Genomic DNA, 19,054 nt, shown 5'->3' with positions numbered 1-19,054 from the left:
CCCAGCGACAAGCCGCGCCCCCAGCGACAAGCCACGCCTCTGCCACCGCCGGCGGCTGCCAATAAAGAGGCGGCGGGCGGGGCGAGCCGCACCCTGAGGGGGGGGGGGTCAAGCCAAGATGGCGGCGGCAGGACCGCGGGCCGGGCTGGGGGCTGATGCGGGCGGCGGTGGCGGCAGCAGCCGGAGGGGAGCGGTGACAGCGTGAGCGCGGCGGCGGCGGCCGGTCCCCTGCGCTTCTCGCGGCGTCATGGAAGGGGCGGCGGGGGGCGAGGACGGCGAGGAGCCCCCGCGGGAGGCCCGAGTCCTGGGTTCCGAGCTGGTGGAGACCTACACGGTGCGGGGCCGGAGGGAGGCTGCGGGCGGGGGCCGGGGGAGCGGCCGAGCCCGGGGGTCCCGCGGAGGCGAGTCGGGAGGCCGTGAGGGACGTGCCGGGCAGCGGGTGATTGTGGCAGCGAGGGGGGGGAGGTGTGGGGGAGCGGGCCCGCCTCGCCGCCGCCTCAGGCAGCCTGCGGGGTACCGGGGGGAGCGGGCTGAGGCCGGGCTTGGTGCTGCGCTGCCTCCTGCTTAGTGCTGCCGTCTCCCTCCCGGCTCTGAGGAAGCCAGGCAGCAGTTCTCGGCCCGGTTTTGTACCCACGCTAAAGCCAGAGCGAGAATAATTTGGCAGAAGTTTCCGAGCGGTTTCTGCCTCCGTGGAGGGACGCGTGTTCTGGGAAATCAGCCCCGAAGGCGCGCAGGAGCGGGGCTGCGGGCCTCCAGCCGGTGAAAATGGGCCCCCGAGCTCCTCGTAGCTTTGGCCCTTTGGGAGAGCTGGTGATTTAGAGGAGGCTGAGTTTGCAAACGTCGTGTTCTCGCCCATGTATATCTTTATATATATATGCATGCATATGTGTGTGTATATGTATGCGTGATTATGAAAAATTGTTATTGAGTAAATGTAGCTTTTAAAGCTGGACTAAATGTAGTAGGAAATCTTTCCTTCAGGTGAAAATACTGTAAAAATCCCTCTTGAAAAGCTAATCTTATTTTCAGAGGAAATCAGATGATTTGTAATAGACAATTCTCTTACCCTACAAAAAAACCAGGAAAGATTGTCAGCAGTGTTTTAGTTTGGGGAAGGAATTAAATTTCGGATGTATAACTTTAAGAGGTTGTATTGTAGCAAGAATTAATTGGTCTGTTTTTCAGGAAGAAGCTCATCATAAAACAAACCTCTGCATAATTGCAGACAGAAAGCATCTCGAGCACACCACCCTTTAGTTATATAAGTAAAATGTTTTCTGCGCCTACCTTATCTTAGTGTGATTTGAACGATTTTTTTGTAGAATGCACATAATGACATAAGGTTTCTTCCTGCTGTAGGAACCTAAAAGAGAAAAGGAAAAGGGGAGTAATGGTCTAGAAAGGCAGTATTTGTAAAGTTGTGTAATAGTTACAATATTTCAGGTTACTGCCTCTGAAAAGGTACCCAAAAGAAGACAGAGCAACAGGAGAGTGATTTCTGAGTTTTTAATAGGACAGAGCATTTACACATCTGTAGTACATGAAGGGCCTAACTCCTTTCCAACTGGCAACCCTTGAAATGTCATTGTGTGGGAATGACTGTCAGGTGGTGAGTAGCCATATTTACAGAGAAAAATGTCCTGAGCATTCAGTGAAGGAGTTGGTTAGAAGCTTAAAATACGTTCTTGAAAATTGCTTCAGCTCTTTCTGTCATGTTAGTTACATAGTCTGTATTCACAGAAATGGTACTGCAGCTGTTGAGATGTTACCGCTGTGTGCGTTAGGATGTGGTTTGTCTGCCAGGCAAGTTTGTTTTCACAGTCCCCAATCAGCCGAGAGGCGTGGTGAGACTTGTGGCATGGTGACTGGAAACTTCCATTTCAGGTGTGTACCAAGACTCAGCAGTGTTAGTGTTGGTGTTGAGAATTTTCATTAGTATTTTACAATAGCAGTGAATAAGAAATTCAAGTGAATTTAGTTGAGAAAATGTCAAAATGTTATCTGTCCCCTTATTCCACTGGAGGTTATGGACACAGGAGGTGAAATGTTAGCTACTTTGCTGCTTTAGCCTGCAAACTAGTATTGCGGTACAGCCAACCTTTGGCAATACCATTAATGTGCTAGATTGAGCTGTAGTTCAGGTGTATAACTTTGCAGGTAGTGTTCAGCAGATCAGCTGATAGTTGGGGGTAACATTTTGAGCTGCTGTAGGTGAGCCCAAGGAAGCTTATTTTTTCAAGGCCAGATTTCTTTTTTAATGATTAAGGTTCTAGAAATACCTAGAAAAATGGCATGCTGTTTTAATGCCATTTTTCTTGGGAGCTTTAAAAGTAGGGTGCTTGAAAGGCAAGATTTACCAGTATTAGGTCCTACTTTGATTTTCTTGCTGCATTTTTGAAGGAGTTGTGGCATTAAGCTTACCTGTGTGTAAACCTCCTAAAACTGTTAGCAGGACTCCAAGCCTGCAGCCAGTTTGTAAGAGATAGACCTAAGCCATTGGAAATGTAGGAATAGATCTTTAAATGAAAACAGAAATTTTACAAAATTGTTCACAAGGTGACATGTTCTAAAAAAATTAGCATTTGTGTTTAGTGTTCAAAATTAGATTAGTGGCACTTAAGGATGTGATAAAGACCTGTACCGGAGCAGAAGTAAAAAAAATTAGATGGTGTAAAAGTCAGTCAAATCTGGTAAAGGTGAGAAAAGACCATCTTTATCCGTTAACATGTCGTAGGCAAGGTGGCAGTGGTCTTATTTACATCCTTGTTTTTGAAAGAATCAGGGTTTTTTTGGCATGTGTGCTTCCCATTGTAGTCTGTATTTCAGAGCTCATAATCTCAATAGAAGGAAACTTATTTTAATGACATCTATTTGCCAGTTGTGAGATTAAATCCTGTAAAATATATCAGGGAGGCCCACTGTTCTGTGTAATTTTGAAGGTACTTTTAAAAATGTGATTCTTGTTGGAGGAGTTAGGGTGGAAGGCCAAGGTATGGATAAATCAGCAGGAAAAAATACTGCACTTGTTGATATTTTTTGTTGGGTTAGAAAAGTATGAGCCCTTTTACTAGGTGTTTCTCATGCATGTGCTGGTCCAGCTAGATGCTGACTGAAGACTGGCTGGTTGCTAGAATGCCTCAAGGCTGCCAGTGCTTCATTTGTTTCCTGCTATGCATTTGGCCTAAAATTGCCTTCCTGCTTTTCCTGTCTTTTGCAGCTGTTTTTAATATAAATACTAGCTTTGATATTTAAGGAAAATACTGTGGCTTCCTTGAATGGGTATAAACTGCCTGACTACTTGACAGGCGGGGAGGAGGAGATGCGGTTGCATCACTGCTCTGGAATTTGGGACCTACTGGCTGCAGTCACACCTGTGTCCCAGGCTTCCTGTGGGCAGCTCTGTCTGTCATCTGTAAAGTGAGGTGCTTGTCCTTTTCTTGACAGTACTGAAGTATGTGAAGTTGGATGAGGGATACTGTACAAATGCAAGTTTTCCATGTAAAGTGAGTTGGGCAGGTTTTTGTAATGTGTACAGGAAGTAAACAAAAAGCAGTCTGGAATCACTGCTGTTCATTTAACAGCTGGTTTAAAAATTATGTATCTTAAAAAATTTTTAGTAAATTTTAAATATTTAGGGAGGTGAAGGCATGCTGTTGGGTGTACTTAACTGCAAAGAGTTTGAAGAGACTGGTTAGAAAATCATTAAATATACAGCACTACAGATATGCTAGACAGTTTACAAAGTAGCACTTAGCCAAAACAACTGATTTATAAGGTGTACAAAATTTATTACACAGAGTTTGGTAGAAACATGGGGAGGAGGAAAACCTATGAATGTAAACACTCTTGCATTTTAGCTCACTAGAAATGCAGTTTATGGCATAAATACGGGTGGAGATTTCACATGGTATATTTATGTCTGGGAGACAGTGCAGCATGATAGAATTTTGTCACCTCTCTATGTATGCCTTCTAGCAGTTGGCTTGACAGGCAGTCCTTGAAGAATCTTAACTTAAACTGTCAGCTTTATCATATTAATGCACTTGAAATTAATTGAAGGTCATATATATATGACTTTTTCAGAAACTTAGTGGTTTTTGCTTTAAAATGATTCATTTCTGTATTGAAACAAGTCTTTAGAGCACATAAACATACTGCATTTGTATTTATTCTTCAAGATAATGGCAGCTTGTGGATTGATGTGAAATCAGTTGCTGTCCTTCTGCACATTGATGCTGTTTGAGGGGTGAATATGTACTGCTAGCTCTGGCTGCCTTATACATGGGGAATGCTACGGCTTTTTAAAGACTTAGTTTGGGGAGTTGTATCAGTGCATGTAAACACTCACTTTAATGGGTATTTTCCTGACCAGACTATCCATTTGGCTTGGTGCTATGTTTCTAGAAGTGGTCAGCGCTTGCCATTTCAGCAAAAGGATACGAAACCTTTATTATATATTTACTCTGACTGTATTGTATACAGAGACAAGGGGCATTCCTTCCTCGTCTCATGAGCTGTCAGTTGGAAGCTGATGTTTACTGAGTTTTCAATGTCTAATCTGAGGTTTTATGCATTGTGTACTCAATCTGCATTGCATTTAGCTATACTGCTTGATCTGCCATAATTTAGTACAGTCAGCTTTTAAAAAGAACTAGTCTTTTTATTATGGCTTCTGAACGTAGTACTTAGTTCTAACTTTAATCTTCTGGTTTCTTTGAGTCTCTCCTTGCTTTCCTCAGGGTTATGAGGAACTTCTGAATACTCAGGTTATTCCTGTTCTAGTTTGTCACCGGCACAGTGAACAATCCTGATCTGCCATTTCCCAACACAACATGACGGGAAAGCAGATGCAGGCCTTAATTGAGACTGTAATTCTGTGTAGGCATTCATCTGTGTTTTCAGTGCTCATCCGAACACTGACGTGTCACTTGCAGTATGCACTAGTCAGACATCTTGGTTCAGTTCTCTATAGGACTTGGTTTTGGTTCAGCAAGCCAGTGTCAGATACTTACAAAAATATAATTGGTATGAGATATAGTTCATCTTTTAAAATGCAAGTGGTATTCTGTTTAATGTTTGGTATTGTGCTGGTCTGTACTAACACTAAGTGAAAACTGGCCTTTTACGTAACAAATTGAAACTGTGGATGCTTTTTGTTTCCTCAAGTGGGTTTAGCAACTAGATGTGCATCATTCTCATAGCAGCTATGAGTCAGGTCTGTGGGATCTGTGGTAGTAAGCAAGTTCTCAACTGTAATAAATGCTTTCAAGATTTGATCATGAATTGGTGTTTCCCCAAGGAATATAGCTGGATTGATTAACACAGTTTATTTAATCTGTTATTTCCAAGTAGCTGTAGAACTGGTTTTGCTGAGCCTTTTGTTTTCTACTTTGTTTTATTTTGTACCTTTAAATTTTTTGTGATGGCTTGCTTCTGGCATATCCAAAGGTAGATTGTGAGTTTCCTGCAGAACCAGTACTGTTCAATCTGGAAAGTCACCTACAACAAAAATCTTGAATTGTTTGGTACACTCCTGGTTAAAAATACTTAGTTTTACGTAAAGAAATGTTGGGTTGCTTTAGATAATTGTAGTGATTCTTTGGGAACAATTGTAACTCTCAGGAAGCTGTCTTATGTGCTTTACCCTAAAAGGAATAAAATAGTTAACATCCAACCAACCAAAGGATTTGTCTAGATTTCTGAAAGGTTAAGCTCCAGATTTCTGCTTAACTGTGAAGTGACAACAGGATGCTTGCCAAGCTTCTCCGCCCATTGTGGAACTTGGTAGATTGAGGAAGGGATGCTGCTGTCTCGGGCTTATTGTGGATAGCTATGAACACCAACTTAACTTAGCAGAAACCTTCAGAAAAAGTAGCTGCTTAGAGATCTTGGTTGCTAACCTTTGGGTTGCAAAAATAAAAGCAATTGCTTCACATGAAGAAGCATCTGCATGTTTTTGTGTGTGGAGCAGCCTTGTGAATGAGATTAGGCATCCTACATCAGCAAAGTCACCTTAGAGTTTGGATTAGCTTTTAGTTAACTATGATACTTTAAGAATGTAGAATCCCCTTGTAGTGCTACATTAACCAGCACACCTCACAGCCAGCTTCTCTTTAAGACATGCTTTGCAGTTCCCTTACTTTAATTTCTTCCTTTCAGGTATACATTATTCAGGTCAGTGTTGGCAATCATCAGTGGACAGTCAAACATCGTTATAGTGATTTCCATGATCTGCATGAAAAGGTAAGGATATTAAAACTGTGGCCTTGGTCTCTTACAAAACCTTGTACAGTTTGTGTAGTTCTGTTGTATGGGACACAAATTCTTTCCTCAAAGAGCGAGAATATCTGCCAGATACCATCTGAACTGCAGACTAAATCCTTTTTGTATGAACGGTATTACTTGCCCCCATTAGACTCCGCTCTTGAACTGGGGGAGGTTGGCCTGGACAACTTTAGCCTTGGACAGAAGCTTGTATCAGAAAGTGGCGTTCAGGCTAGAGTCATTAAACCTTTTGCCAAGAGAGGTGTTTATGATCAGTGGATCTGGTAACCAAAAGCTGGATTGGAGCAAAGACTGTCTTCTGGGAGGTGTGGATGATAAAACTGTCCTTAGATAGTAGCATGGGGTAGTTACTAACCAGTGCTGATTAAAAACAGCAAGTGAAAATGAGGGAAAGTCCACTATATTCAAGACTGGGCTGCTTTCTCAAATGCACCAGTTATTCTGTTTTATCACCTTCATTACATTCTGCCCTGTGGTACTGTGAGTGATTATCTCAGAAAACACTATTATTGAACTTCTCATCATTTTGTGATAAAATGTTCTTTCTGAAAATTCAACCTAAGACCTTGAAGTCAATAGCTAAATTTATTGAAGTAATTTTATTTTTGGATCTTACCAGGATCAGGCAACGTGCTTTGTTGTATTCTGTTGCATCTTTTGTGCAAGTTCAGATGGTGAGTCGGGTAGTAACTCTGGTCTTTGTCTTTCAGCTTGTTTCAGAAAAGAAAATAGATAAAAATCTGTTACCTCCCAAGAAGATTATTGGCAAAAATTCCAAAAGCCTGGTGGAGAAAAGACAGAAGGAATTAGAGGTCTACCTGCAAACCCTGCTAATCAAGTTCCCTGTTACTGCTCCAAAAGTTTTGTCACACTTCCTACACTTTCATTTATATGTAAGTTATGTTTTTAGCATATAAAATGGAGGCCTGAGTGTCTGTCCCTAGTTCTCTGACTTGGAGAGAATTGTATGGAATCTTCACAAAATAGCTGAAGCTGCCCTTTTTCAGCATTTTGCACAATGTAACAAAGCAAGCGTATTTTAAAGATTTTTGACATCACTTTTTATTGCAGTAGATACTGTGCTGGCAAGTAGTGTGGGTAGGAACTCTGAGAGGAGAAAATAAATGCTGGCAGGATAGTTGGAAGCTGTGAATAAATCTGAAGCTGAACTGGTGGTTAGGCTGAAGTCAATAGTGCTGGCTTTCTGAAGGAACATTGCATAATTGATCTACACACATCCCTACTTCGTGGTTAATGGTTAGAGCTGTGGTTCACACTGAAACGGTTTCCAGTAGCCCAAATGAAGAAAAATGGTGCTTCTCCATGAGAAGCATGCTGATGGAGTGGCCTCTGGAGAAATAGCTCCAGCCAGCAGACAGAAGGTTATGGTAAAGGTTGCTTGAAGTAAGAAGCAATGGCTTGCTTTCATGTTCAGATTGCAGTTTGTTCATCTCCTGTGTGTAATTAGGCTTTTTTGCAGTATGGCATCATGTTGTAAGGGGGAGAATGAACTTCATAAAGAGGAAAATGCACTGGAGAAGTCAGTGGAAAGAAGGAGCAGTAATTGCTTTGGGGTGGGATGTGCTGAGATGGCCTTCATGGTTTCATATAAAGGCTTCAGAAACATGTCACAAGTGGTCCTTTAGATATGTTAATTAAGCTTTAGCAACAAAGAAAAACCTGTTTTAGTTGTATTGCATGAATGTAGTTGTCCTGGTGAGACTTCAGTTTGACTTGGATAAACCGTAGAAGGCTTGCTTCGTAGTGTTGCTATTGCCCAGCAGATTTGAGTGAGAAGGACTAGTTTGTCATGATCAAGCCCTCTAAAATGAATTAGAGGTTTTAAATGTATTGAAAATGTGCATGATAATGTAGGGACAATTCTGTTCAGATGGAGCAAACTTCCTGATCACCAGGAAGTTGCATAATTTTTGTTCTCTGGCTACTCTGTCTCTTAAATGATGTTTGTTTCATTAATGTTTTAGTGCTGTAACTTCAACACAGGTTTTTATGCAGGTACAAATTCTCCCTGGTCCCTCTCTTGGTTTTCAGTTAGACTATTTTTTTTCCCCTTGCTGTAATGTTCATCCTTTTTTACTTTTCCAAAGAACTAGCATTATTTGGATATGAATGCTTCCCTGTTTCTATACTGTGCTTGTGTATTAAGAGCAAAGTTGTTGCTTAATCTGCATTTCTTTGCTTTAGGGGAGTCTGGCTTGAGGTATAAACTCAATTGTTTTTGCTTGGAACTTTAGGGTACTTTTAAATATTTACAAAAAGAAAATGTTAGGTATTCAGCAGAAAAGCTAAATATTTACCACAGCAATTCTACTGGAAAATAACCTTCCTGCAGAACTTTGATCTTTTAAAATATCTTTGTTACCGGACAGCCCATGTGCATGCTTGAGCCATTATAATCCCTGATATTGCCTCATTAGTTTATATAGGAAGGCTGCAATATTTTTTCTATTCTTATTTGTAGTATTTCCAGTAGGGATTATTTAATTTTATTTCCCAGGTTAATAGAACTAAATGGAGTAGAAATACCTACCATAAATACATTAAAACCACTTTGAAGCCTTTACATGTCACAGGGAAAAGCCAGGTACAGCTTGGCAAAGAGAGGCAGTTGCATGTGACAGCAATGTAGAACATTATTGTTACTTTGACATTGAATAGGATGTCTGCAGTGATATGGGGATGCTTGTTTTGTTGCACCGTATACTTTGTCATCTTTGAAGATTTGGTTTGTTAACTTACAGATAGAAGCTTTTGCAAGAGAAGAATTGAGTACCCACAAACTGCTGTTCAGAGACACCTGCAAACAATGGACTTCTGTGGATTTGATGCATATAAGTAGTTAGAGCTAAGACAGAGGTCTCTTGTGGATCTGACAGAGGAATAGAGTTGCTTTTTTTTCATGCTAGTCACTGAACAGTCCAAGTCATAATCTTGTTTCAATTATAAATGTAGAAAAAAATTCTACTGTGTTGCAGATGACGAAAGGGATGCAGAGTATAGTTTTCAATTAAGTCTGTTCATGCCAGATGAGTGTAATTGGCTTATTTGAATGAGAGTCAGAATTGTTTGGAATGCAGCTTCTAGCTTGTTGTTCTCAAAACTGTGGTGTGGGTGGAGGCTTTGTTCGTCCTCAGTGAGTGGGGTTTCAGTTATACTAAGAATGTGCTTTTCTAAAATGCTTGCCTCATCAAATGACCTGAACTGTCACTGTCTGCTGCAGATGTCCTGTGGATTTATTCCCTTGTTAGGAATCATGAGGGATTTGTCAACAAAGTAAACTCATCACATACTCATTTCGTGATGATCCATAGTATCTGTTTATCCTTTGCAGCTACGTTATGAGATGTGTGTGTCTAGGGGAAGCCTCACTATCACAAATAGTTTTATTTTGTTCTTTTTGTGGGTCTTTGAGAGAGAACTGTTGGAAATGCTCAGAACTACTTCTGGACTTCCACAGAGCATTTGCTTTTTGTGGAAAAAAGTATGCCCAGATGGGAAATACTTGTGCAGACCTTTGTGCACTTTTAGATTTAGAAAGAACAAATCCCTGCATTGAGTTTTCAGCCTTTTTCTTTCCTCCTGGAGCTGTCAGTGCCTGGAATGGAGGTTGAGCACCTGGGTAGGTCCAGGAGGGTGGAGAAGATGGAGGATGGGGAAAAGGGGCTTTTGAATTACTCTGCAGCAAGCATAATAGAGTTGAAGTCCAGAAGACTAACTACTTTTTATATATCTCTTCTTTCCTGTAGACCTGTTACACTGAAAACTTTAGATTATTAGTGATATTCCAAGGAAATGTTGAGTGCTTGATGCATTAGGTTAGTCTTAATGTTGAAATTTGAAGAACACTATACTTGTAATAGTTTCTTCAAAACCAAGTTTTCTTTCAAGTTGAGCTAATGATGGCTAGTAATAGTTGCTTTAGTTGCTGTTGCCCTTTTCTAATATATATGGGATGTGATTATTTAAATGCAGTTCAGTATCTTCCATCTTGGAAATGAAAATCACATGAAATTAAATAATTTCAGGTCATTTTTATGAAGTATTTTCAAGTTTCAAAGAAATCCGTAAGACATAATCACAGTTGATTTCTGTTTAAAAAAAAGTCCTGTACTGCAGCAAAAAAGGGAGACTTCAGCAAAGGTACACGTTGAAAAATTGGAACCTTAAGTATGTAAATAACACTCAATTACAATGGTTTATTCTTTGCAGGAGATCAATGGGATCACTGCTGCATTGGCTGAAGAGCTCTTCCACAAAGGTAAAGAACTTGCAAGAATTTAACTAGAAATGGTTTCCTCTATGTGCATGCATTCATATACCTGTGATATTTAATCTCCAGACAATGAGATATCTGAATCTTCCATATCAGACTATGAGACTTTTTCTTCCTTTCTCTTCACCTTTTTCTTCCTTTCTCTTCACCTTTTTCTTCCTTTCTCTTCACCTTTTTCTTCCTTTCTCTTCACCTTTTTCTTCCTTTCTCTTCACCTTTTTCTTCCTTTCTCTTCACCTTTTTCTTCCTTTCTCTTCACCTTTTTCTTCCTTTCTCTTCACCTTTTTCTTCCTTTCTCTTCACCTTTTTCTTCCTTTCTCTTCACCTTTTTCTTCCTTTCTCTTCACCTTTTTCTTCCTTTCTCTTCACCTTTTTCTTCCTTTCTCTTCACCTTTTTCTTCCTTTCTCTTCACCTTTTTCTTCCTTTCTCTTCACCTTTTTCTTCCTTTCTCTTCACCTTTTTCTTCCTTTCTCTTCACCTTTTTCTTCCTTTCTCTTCACCTTTTTCTTCCTTTCTCTTCACCTTTTTCTTCCTTTCTCTTCACCTTTTTCTTCCTTTCTCTTCACCTTTTTCTTCCTTTCTCTTCACCTTTTTCTTGCTGTTTGCACTTTGATTCAAGCTGCATTTTGGGAGGAGCTGTAACAGTAGCGCAGCTACTTCTGGAAACAAAACAGAAATTGGTGAATTGAGGTTTTGAAAAGGGCCTACTAGTCTGTGTCCTTAAAGGATGGGATGTGGTACTGGTGATCAGAAGCTTTTGTTAAGTTTTCTGTCTTGGTATGTTTTAGTGTAACCTGTAAGGAAGTTTGTTTTGTATCAATGAGTCCTGATGCAGTGTGTGTTAAATGCAAGAGACCACTTACATATCTAAATTAATATTGTTCTTCCAGAATTCAGGAAACATGAGACCTTCTGGTCAGTTAATTAAAGGATGTGCTTTTCTGAGGCTGGCAGATGAAAATGAAATGCACTTATTGTAACTGCAACAGCTCTAACTGGTCCATTAACAGCAGGAGGTGTGTGAAATGATTAACCCACACTAATGTTATTTTGAAGGACATGCTAGATGCTATGGTATAATTCCAGTTGGCTGAGGTGATAGGTGAAGCATGTTTCAGCATGCCATTTCAGATTGTTCTGGCACAAAATTAACTTTAGGTGAAGCCATTTCAGAGGGTCCACTCAGCAAATGTTGGAACATTTTAAGGAAGCTCCTGAAGAAATCTTTCCTGACTTTGTAATGCCTGCAGTCTCACTGATACCAGAATCATTGATGTCTGACTGCTGTATATTAGTGTAGCCTTCCAGTAATGTGCAGCTGAACTCTTGGACTTGCTCCCACTGAAGCCAAAGGGAATTTTACTCCTCAGAGCATTTCTGAGAACTCTGCTTATCATGAAAGCAGATGCTCTCTTGTCCATGAAGTCAGAACTGATGTCCCTAAAAGGAAGAGGAGAAAGATATTAATTCCACATGTGTATGTTCTGACTGCTGTAGTCCATGCTGACTCTTGTGGTGCCTTCAGAGAGGCTTTTGGATGCTGTTTCCTACTGTTCCTAGAATGAAATGGGATTGTAAAAGTATTATCAGATAATGCATTTCCTGTTCTGGGAGTTTGCATTGGTATTAGTGTGGTAAAAGTCCTCATACTCTCCAAGAAAACACATTTGCTACAATTCTGCATTTAGGCAGCATAGTAAAAGATGTAAGGTCTGTTTTTTAGATGGCAGGTGCTGCTTTTTCTGAACAGAATAAGTCCTAACTGCTATAGAACTTAGGGATATCTCGGAACAAGTTTAGTGACTCTTACATTATATGAATGAACTTTGTCTGATTCCAGTCCTGTTAAGATTGACGGAAATTTGCCATTAGTTGCATTAGGAGCTTCAGGCTTGTATGGTGAGAGTGCCCACTCGAACACCTAGATTATTCTAGTGTTAAAAAAAAATGTGAATTCAGCCATTCTAGTTTAAAGTGGCAAAAAGCGACATTGTTTTGGTACGTTAATTGTGAGCTTAGAATATAAATGACAAACATTTAATCTCTAACATTAGATCTTCCATGTGCCATTTATTCTTTTGTAACTGTTGCAGCATTGTGTTTGATACCATCTTACTCTCTTTTTCAGGAGAGCAGTTGTTAATGGCTGGAGAAGTCTTCACCATCAGACCCTTGCAGTTATATGCTGTCACTCAACAGTTGCTGCAGGGGAAGCCTACATGTGCTAATGGAGATGCCAAAACAGATCTAGGTCACATTCTAGATTTCACTTGTAGACTCAAGTATCTAAAGGTGAGCTATGCTTGCACAAATACTGGAGATGTTGTTTCTACCAGGCTGACATGATTCTTAGCATACTTTTGGAGTCTAGTTTGAATGCACAAGAACTTTACTGATAGTAAACACCTGCAAGCATTTAGAAGTCAATGTTAAACAGGTGCTTATTCTGCCAACCTTCAATACACATAGTTCTATAACAAAGATGTTGATTCTCCTGTGATGTGGTCTCTTCAGCAGTGCTCTCTGTAGATGCAGCCACAAAATCTTACTGGGTGCTAGTAGGAATAGGGAGATAGATAAATATTATTCTCTTCAACCCTGCATTCTTTGCAGACACTATGGGTGGGCCAGTGTATATGTATACATATGCATACATGCATGTGTATATAAATCCTGTCCCCTTTCTCACCTTTGACTGTATCTGAAAGTTAAAAAAACTAACAAAAACCTCAGTTTCATAGATGACATGGCTCTGAATTGCTATCTAAAATAACATTTTGGAATAAATGTAAAATGGCCTCAACAGATCGTTTTTGTCTGGAGACAATTTGGTTTCTTCCTACCAAATAAGTGGATTGGAAAAACTTTTCCTGAGTAATTTTTTTAATGCTGCTTGCTACAGCTCAAAAACTCTTTTTAGCCCTTTTATTACATGAAGAGCTTCCTTTTAACTGTGTTGTGTGTTCAAAGGGGAAGCAAAGTAGTGGATTGGGGAAGCTTCGCTGGAGGACTTAGGAACTTGTGAAAGCAAAACCGCAGCTGTACTGGTATTCCTGTGCATCTTCAGCTGCCTTTGCCATCCTCTGTGTGTATAGAATCTTTTGAACAGAGGATTCTCTGGCTGGAGAAGAGCATATTGTTTAGAAAAATACCCATCTTCAGAATTTCTGGTCCTTCTGAATGCTTGTGAGTGGGCACCTTCAGAGCTTGTAAGATACATATAAGACCAGACAAAAATGTTAGAGATGTCTCCCAAAATTATATTCACAGCAAACATAAATGAAACCACCTGTCTTTTAAGCTGCTGATGTGCTCAGAGGCCAGAATCCAATGACCACATGAAAATTACATGCATTTTTATTAGATGTGTACCAGTGTCTAATGTTTTCTTCAAACCCATCTTGTCAATGCCTTGAACTTCAACCCCTGTAGTGGAATTGAAGACAGTTCTGTCTTGGAGGATCCAGATGTTTCAAGGAAGTTGCTTTTAGTGAATGCAGCTCTGCCTTGGTCAGCTGAGAATGAAGCCTTGGTCAGTCTTGCCTGTGGTATCTTTTTTGCATGCCCCATGTGCTACAAAATACAAGCACAAGGTGGCAGTTCAAGTTCAGTGCACTTAGCTGGAGCAACTAACATTTTTTTTCCTGAAAAGTTAATCTGCAAGTTTCATGAATCATACCATACTTGAAAAATTGGTTGGAACTTTGGCTGTCTTTCCAAGCTACTGTATTTGTGCTATTGCCTGTGTAAGACTGTCTGAAATGTGAACAAGTTGGAATATGCACTAACTGTTCTTAAATGTTGATTACTAGGTCACTGGAACAGGGGGACCTTTTGGAACCAGTAACATTCAGGAGCATCTCTTGCCTTTTGATCTGTCAATTTTCAAATCACTTCATCAAATAGAGGTACAACTGACATACTGCTCATAATTTTATAGAGGTTCTGCGAGTGCCAGGTCTGCTGCATATCTCAGAATTGGTAATTGTATGTTTTGATTTGGTGCTAGAATCTCAAGGAGTGCAATGTTTAGAAGGACTGTTTCATTTGTGAAACAATTTTTTTCCACAAGTCTTGGAAATAAGGATGCCAAATTTCAGTGTTCAGAATAGTTTGCACTGTGTGTGTCTTCAAAAAGAATGTGATTTCTAGCATATACACAACCTAAAACAGGGTGGCTCTTCATTGCCTTGAAGATCTAACAAATGGGCTATAATGGGATCTCTTATTACAAAGTACTTTTCATTTGGAAAGCACCAAATATTTGTGAAAATGTCCTGACATTAAATTTGCTTGTGAAAGTACACTTTTGGGTATAGTGCTTCTTGCTTGATAATTTGCAGAATTTTTTCATTGGTCTCTTTTCAGCGTGAGTGACAGGGTTTCTAGAAGTTGTTCAATGTTCAATACGAAATACTTTTCTGACCACTTCAGATCTTTCCAGAGAGAATATCCAATTTTGTCATGTAGTCTGTATTCTGTGTCCACTTTTGGTGGGTGCAGTACCTTTTCTAGTACATGAACACTATTGTGTCTCATTGATATGAGAGACTGAGTTGGTTAAGAACTGAAGTGGATTCCTGAAGTCAGTGATTTATTGACATTTTAATGTGGGAAAGAAACTACAGTTCAGAAACTGAAGAATGGGAGAGAGAGTCTAACATACTGCAGAGAGGATATTGCAGAATAGTATCAATTTTCCCCTTTCCTGTGAGCATGGAGGGTTTCAGGTGTAGCTTTACTTAATGGCGGGGGGGGGGGGAAGGTTTCTGGTCTTGAAGTCTTTTGTAATTGCATGTTGATGAGAAGTTTTGGGTTGACTGGCACCAGACTGACATTTTCATCTAGTAGTAAATACTGTCCAAAAATTAACAGTGGTAATCTGGAAAGAATTTTTCAAGGGTGGCAGGAGCTCTGTCTCTTTAGTGTGGTTCCCCTGATACACCAGCAAATGTGCCAGTTGTAGTGGTTGCACAATGTGTGCGACTGTCTACAGAGAAGGACCTGGTTGCTGGACAGAGGCTGTAGCAGACCTTTGGTGTTGTTCTAACTTGAGCTACAGAAAAAAGACTTCACAATCTTAAACTTAGTCTGTGTAATTAGCTCACTAGTATATTAAATGCTTAGATTAGTAACCTTACTTCCTAGGCATTTCTTTTTTCTTATTTACAATTAATAATAATAAATAATACCTAAATAAACATGTCTGCAGGTAGAGCCATAGTTTGAGATACCTCTTTTTGATGACAGTAAAATACGGTGCCCTATTAAACTGCATGGGTAGTTTCACCTTGAAGAATACATGGGGCAGGTAGAAAGTCAATGGAGAAGAAGCTTTGTTCAAATAAATGTTTGAATTTCACTTTTCTGTAGTCGTGTCTCTAATTTCTTGCTTTAGCTTTACCAAATGTTGGTATTTCTGACCTGATAATCTCAGATTTTAAGGGAGTGCTGTAACTACTTTCCAAATTGGTAGAGAATCTGCTATTGAAGCTTTTAGCCTCCTCTTCCATGTCTCATATTTGTTCTAGCATTTCTGACTTTGTAATGTAATTTTTCTTAAATAGATCAATCATTGTGGGGGAAAGCTTATCAAAGGGCTGACTTCATCAAAACATGCTCTGGCCACGATGAGTGTTCGATTTTCAGCGACGTCAATGAAGGTAAGAGTGACTTCCTGGTGAGTGTTTAAAGCACGTGCAAAAATAATATGCACATTGTGGAAATATCCATTTGGAGTCGATATACTTTTCTGTACTGCCTGTTGCAGGTTCTGCTTTTAAAACCATGCAACTGAAAGGGTTTGCTAACCTTTCAGAATCTTAGCTTTAGTAAGTGGAGAAGTGTTTACATGTGTCCCTTCACAGGGACATTTCTGATGCTTTTATTGGAATGTATGTTTCTGTTACTCATCCAGAACTGAATGCATTTGTCTTACTCTTTTCTCTGGGCTTTGATTTGGCAAGGGATATCCAGTAGCATAATTTTCAGTCCCTCTGTTGTTCCTCCACTTTCCCCAATTTGGATCAGCTGCTAGTATTGGAACTCCCTCCCTGTGGATCTAAAATAATTCTGACCTGGTCAGCTCACATTTTAAGACCTGCAACTTTAATCTAGGTGATTATAAAGCTTAGAAATCTTTCATACTTACATAAGGTTGTTTGGATTGTTTTCAAAACTATTTGCTTTCAATGAAGATGTAAGCATAATATTATAGTGTGCTTGTCTGAAATAGGAAATCCTAGTGCCCGAGGCCTCCGAGTTTGATCAGTGGGAGCCAGAGGGTGCAACTTCAAGTTGTCCAGTGACAGCAGTTATCCCAACTTGGAGAACTTTAACAACTTTGGATATGAGTCACAATAGCATCTCTCAAATTGACGAATCAGTGGTAAGAAATATTTTTTCATTTGTGGAAAAAAAGTATGACTGATCTTCTGTGGCACACAGCAGGGATTTCGTATTTGCTTTATATATCTTTTTTCTGAAAGATTTTCAGTTGCACTTACTTTATGTTGATTAGCTACCAAGTTAATGCTTAGGGGATTTTTTTCTTTTACTACTTTGATATTTTCTTTGCTAAAGAAGAAAAGTTTGTAATTCTGTGCTCTGTAAACAACACTTCCATGAATACTGACTTTTTGAAATGTGCTTTTACTGTTTGCGTTGGCCTTAGGCCACTTACAAAAGTTTTTTTTAAAAAAGAACAAAACACCTCTTGGGCTCAACTTTGGAGTGTTTTCAAGCCTTCTTGACATCAAAACAGTATGAAGAGCATGGAAACAATCTGCAGTATTTTGGCAGTACCTAAGAATTACGTTTTGTAAATCAGTTATTAAGGAAAAAAATTTGGCATTCATCACAAGAACGTGTGTCAAATATGAACATAATTTTTTACTTGAACTACTCTTGTGAAGCAGGAAATAGTTATGTCTGTAGCTCAAGTAGAGATCATGGACTTGGAGCGCAGTTTTCTTGTTCGGGATTTTTTGTGATGTAGACTCAGGGTTCTCCAGGTCTGAGTCCAGATCTTAACTACAAAGCAAATCGTCGGTGAGATTACAACCAAAATAAAGCGGATGCAAATACATTGATGTCAAAATTCAGCATCAAATTCAAGGTTTGAGCCCTCCAAAAATAAAAGGCTTTCTGGGTTAAAATGCATTTTGAGAGGTTTGTGTGACCTTGTAATGCTTGGCTAGTATAATCAAAACATGGAAACAAATCATTGAACTTATTCTGGTTTTTGGTACTGTTGTCTGTATCCAAGTTTCTGTCTAAACATAGATATGCTTGTTTGATAAGATGGAAACACCTATTAATGAGTTTGATCTATAGTTAATGGGGCTAAACTGGGAGCAGCTTATTTGTCTTCAGTGAGAAACCAGGTTTCAAATTAAAACTTAGCGATGCTCCTCAGAGTACCCTGGTTTTCGTAAGAGCAAGATTCAATTCTTTTGTTCCACTAGGTCATATGGAATGCTTTTTTAATACCAAAAGCTGAAAAGTGAGACTATGCATTGGATGAAACCTTTCTTTTGCTTGTTGGTTAGCTGATAGTGAAGGAAGTATGGCCTGATTTATAAGCTAAAATGCATTTAACCCATGCATTTTCTGTCCTCTTCTAGAAATTAATTCCAAAGATTGAATTCCTGGATTTGAGTCACAATGGGGTGTCGCTGGTAGAAAATTTACAGGTAAGAGATGCTTTTGAAGGTGATTTTTTTTTTCCCAGACTGCCTGAGATCTTAGAACACAGATTTTCTTGCTTCAGAATTTTGTTGCTCGTGGAGAATAGCTTAAGCCCAAATAGATTATCCTTCATAACATCAAGTACTCTTTTAATGGTGCATTTCTTACTTGCTCTGGATATTTTCATTTCTTTGCCAATATTGACATACAACATTTAGTTCTTAACTAAATTCATTCACTGCCAGCTGTATCTGTGGGTTGGTAAAAATGCAGTTGATGAAGTTCTCTTTCTACAAGCTTGAACCTGTGTAATGAATAATTTCATGTCATGTTTTTCATGCTAGGCAGTGTCCAGCATGAAAACACAGTTGCACAAAAAAATGAGCAAGCCGTAATACAATGTCTTTGAAACTGTTTAATTTTAATGAAGTGGTGTATGACATGGATTTTCTGTGCTTTTTGTAGCATCTTTACAACCTTGTTCATCTGGACTTATCCTACAACAAGCTTACATCACTAGAAGGTGTTCACACAAAACTGGGAAACATCAAAACTCTGAATTTAGCAGGAAATCAGCTGGAAAGGCTGTGTGGTCTTAACAAACTGTACTCATTAGTCAACTTGGATCTGAGCAACAACAAAATAGAACAGGTAACTGTTGATTTCTGTGTCGAATTGTGCTTTAGATCACAAGCAATTTCTTTTAGTGGGTAAAACTGCAAATAAATAAAAGTGGCTGTAGCGATTTTTCCTGGTTATCGTTATGTATATAATTTATGCAAGAA

General features: G+C 39.5%; 1 protein-coding gene across 2 annotated transcripts in view; it reads left to right on the top strand.

The window, feature by feature from the left end:
- The first annotated feature begins 208 nt into the window (after positions 1-208).
- The window catches only part of NISCH (nischarin), a 32,431-nt gene continuing 13,585 nt past the window's right edge, over positions 209-19,054 (top strand). For both annotated transcript variants that reach the window (XM_076346183.1, XM_076346184.1), the window contains exons 1-10: positions 209-334; positions 6,160-6,243; positions 6,996-7,178; positions 10,516-10,564; positions 12,709-12,872; positions 14,393-14,488; positions 16,148-16,243; positions 16,816-16,968; positions 18,206-18,274; positions 18,735-18,920. In XM_076346183.1, the coding sequence (XP_076202298.1) occupies positions 248-334; positions 6,160-6,243; positions 6,996-7,178; positions 10,516-10,564; positions 12,709-12,872; positions 14,393-14,488; positions 16,148-16,243; positions 16,816-16,968; positions 18,206-18,274; positions 18,735-18,920 (1,167 nt within the window). In that variant the 5' untranslated portion in view covers positions 209-247. The remainder of the gene's footprint in view (positions 335-6,159; positions 6,244-6,995; positions 7,179-10,515; positions 10,565-12,708; positions 12,873-14,392; positions 14,489-16,147; positions 16,244-16,815; positions 16,969-18,205; positions 18,275-18,734; positions 18,921-19,054) is intronic.

Source organism: Aptenodytes patagonicus, chromosome 8, assembly GCF_965638725.1.
Source record: "Aptenodytes patagonicus chromosome 8, bAptPat1.pri.cur, whole genome shotgun sequence".
NCBI classification, from domain to species: domain Eukaryota; kingdom Metazoa; phylum Chordata; class Aves; order Sphenisciformes; family Spheniscidae; genus Aptenodytes; species Aptenodytes patagonicus.
This window is presented reverse-complemented; position numbering and strand designations above follow the sequence as displayed.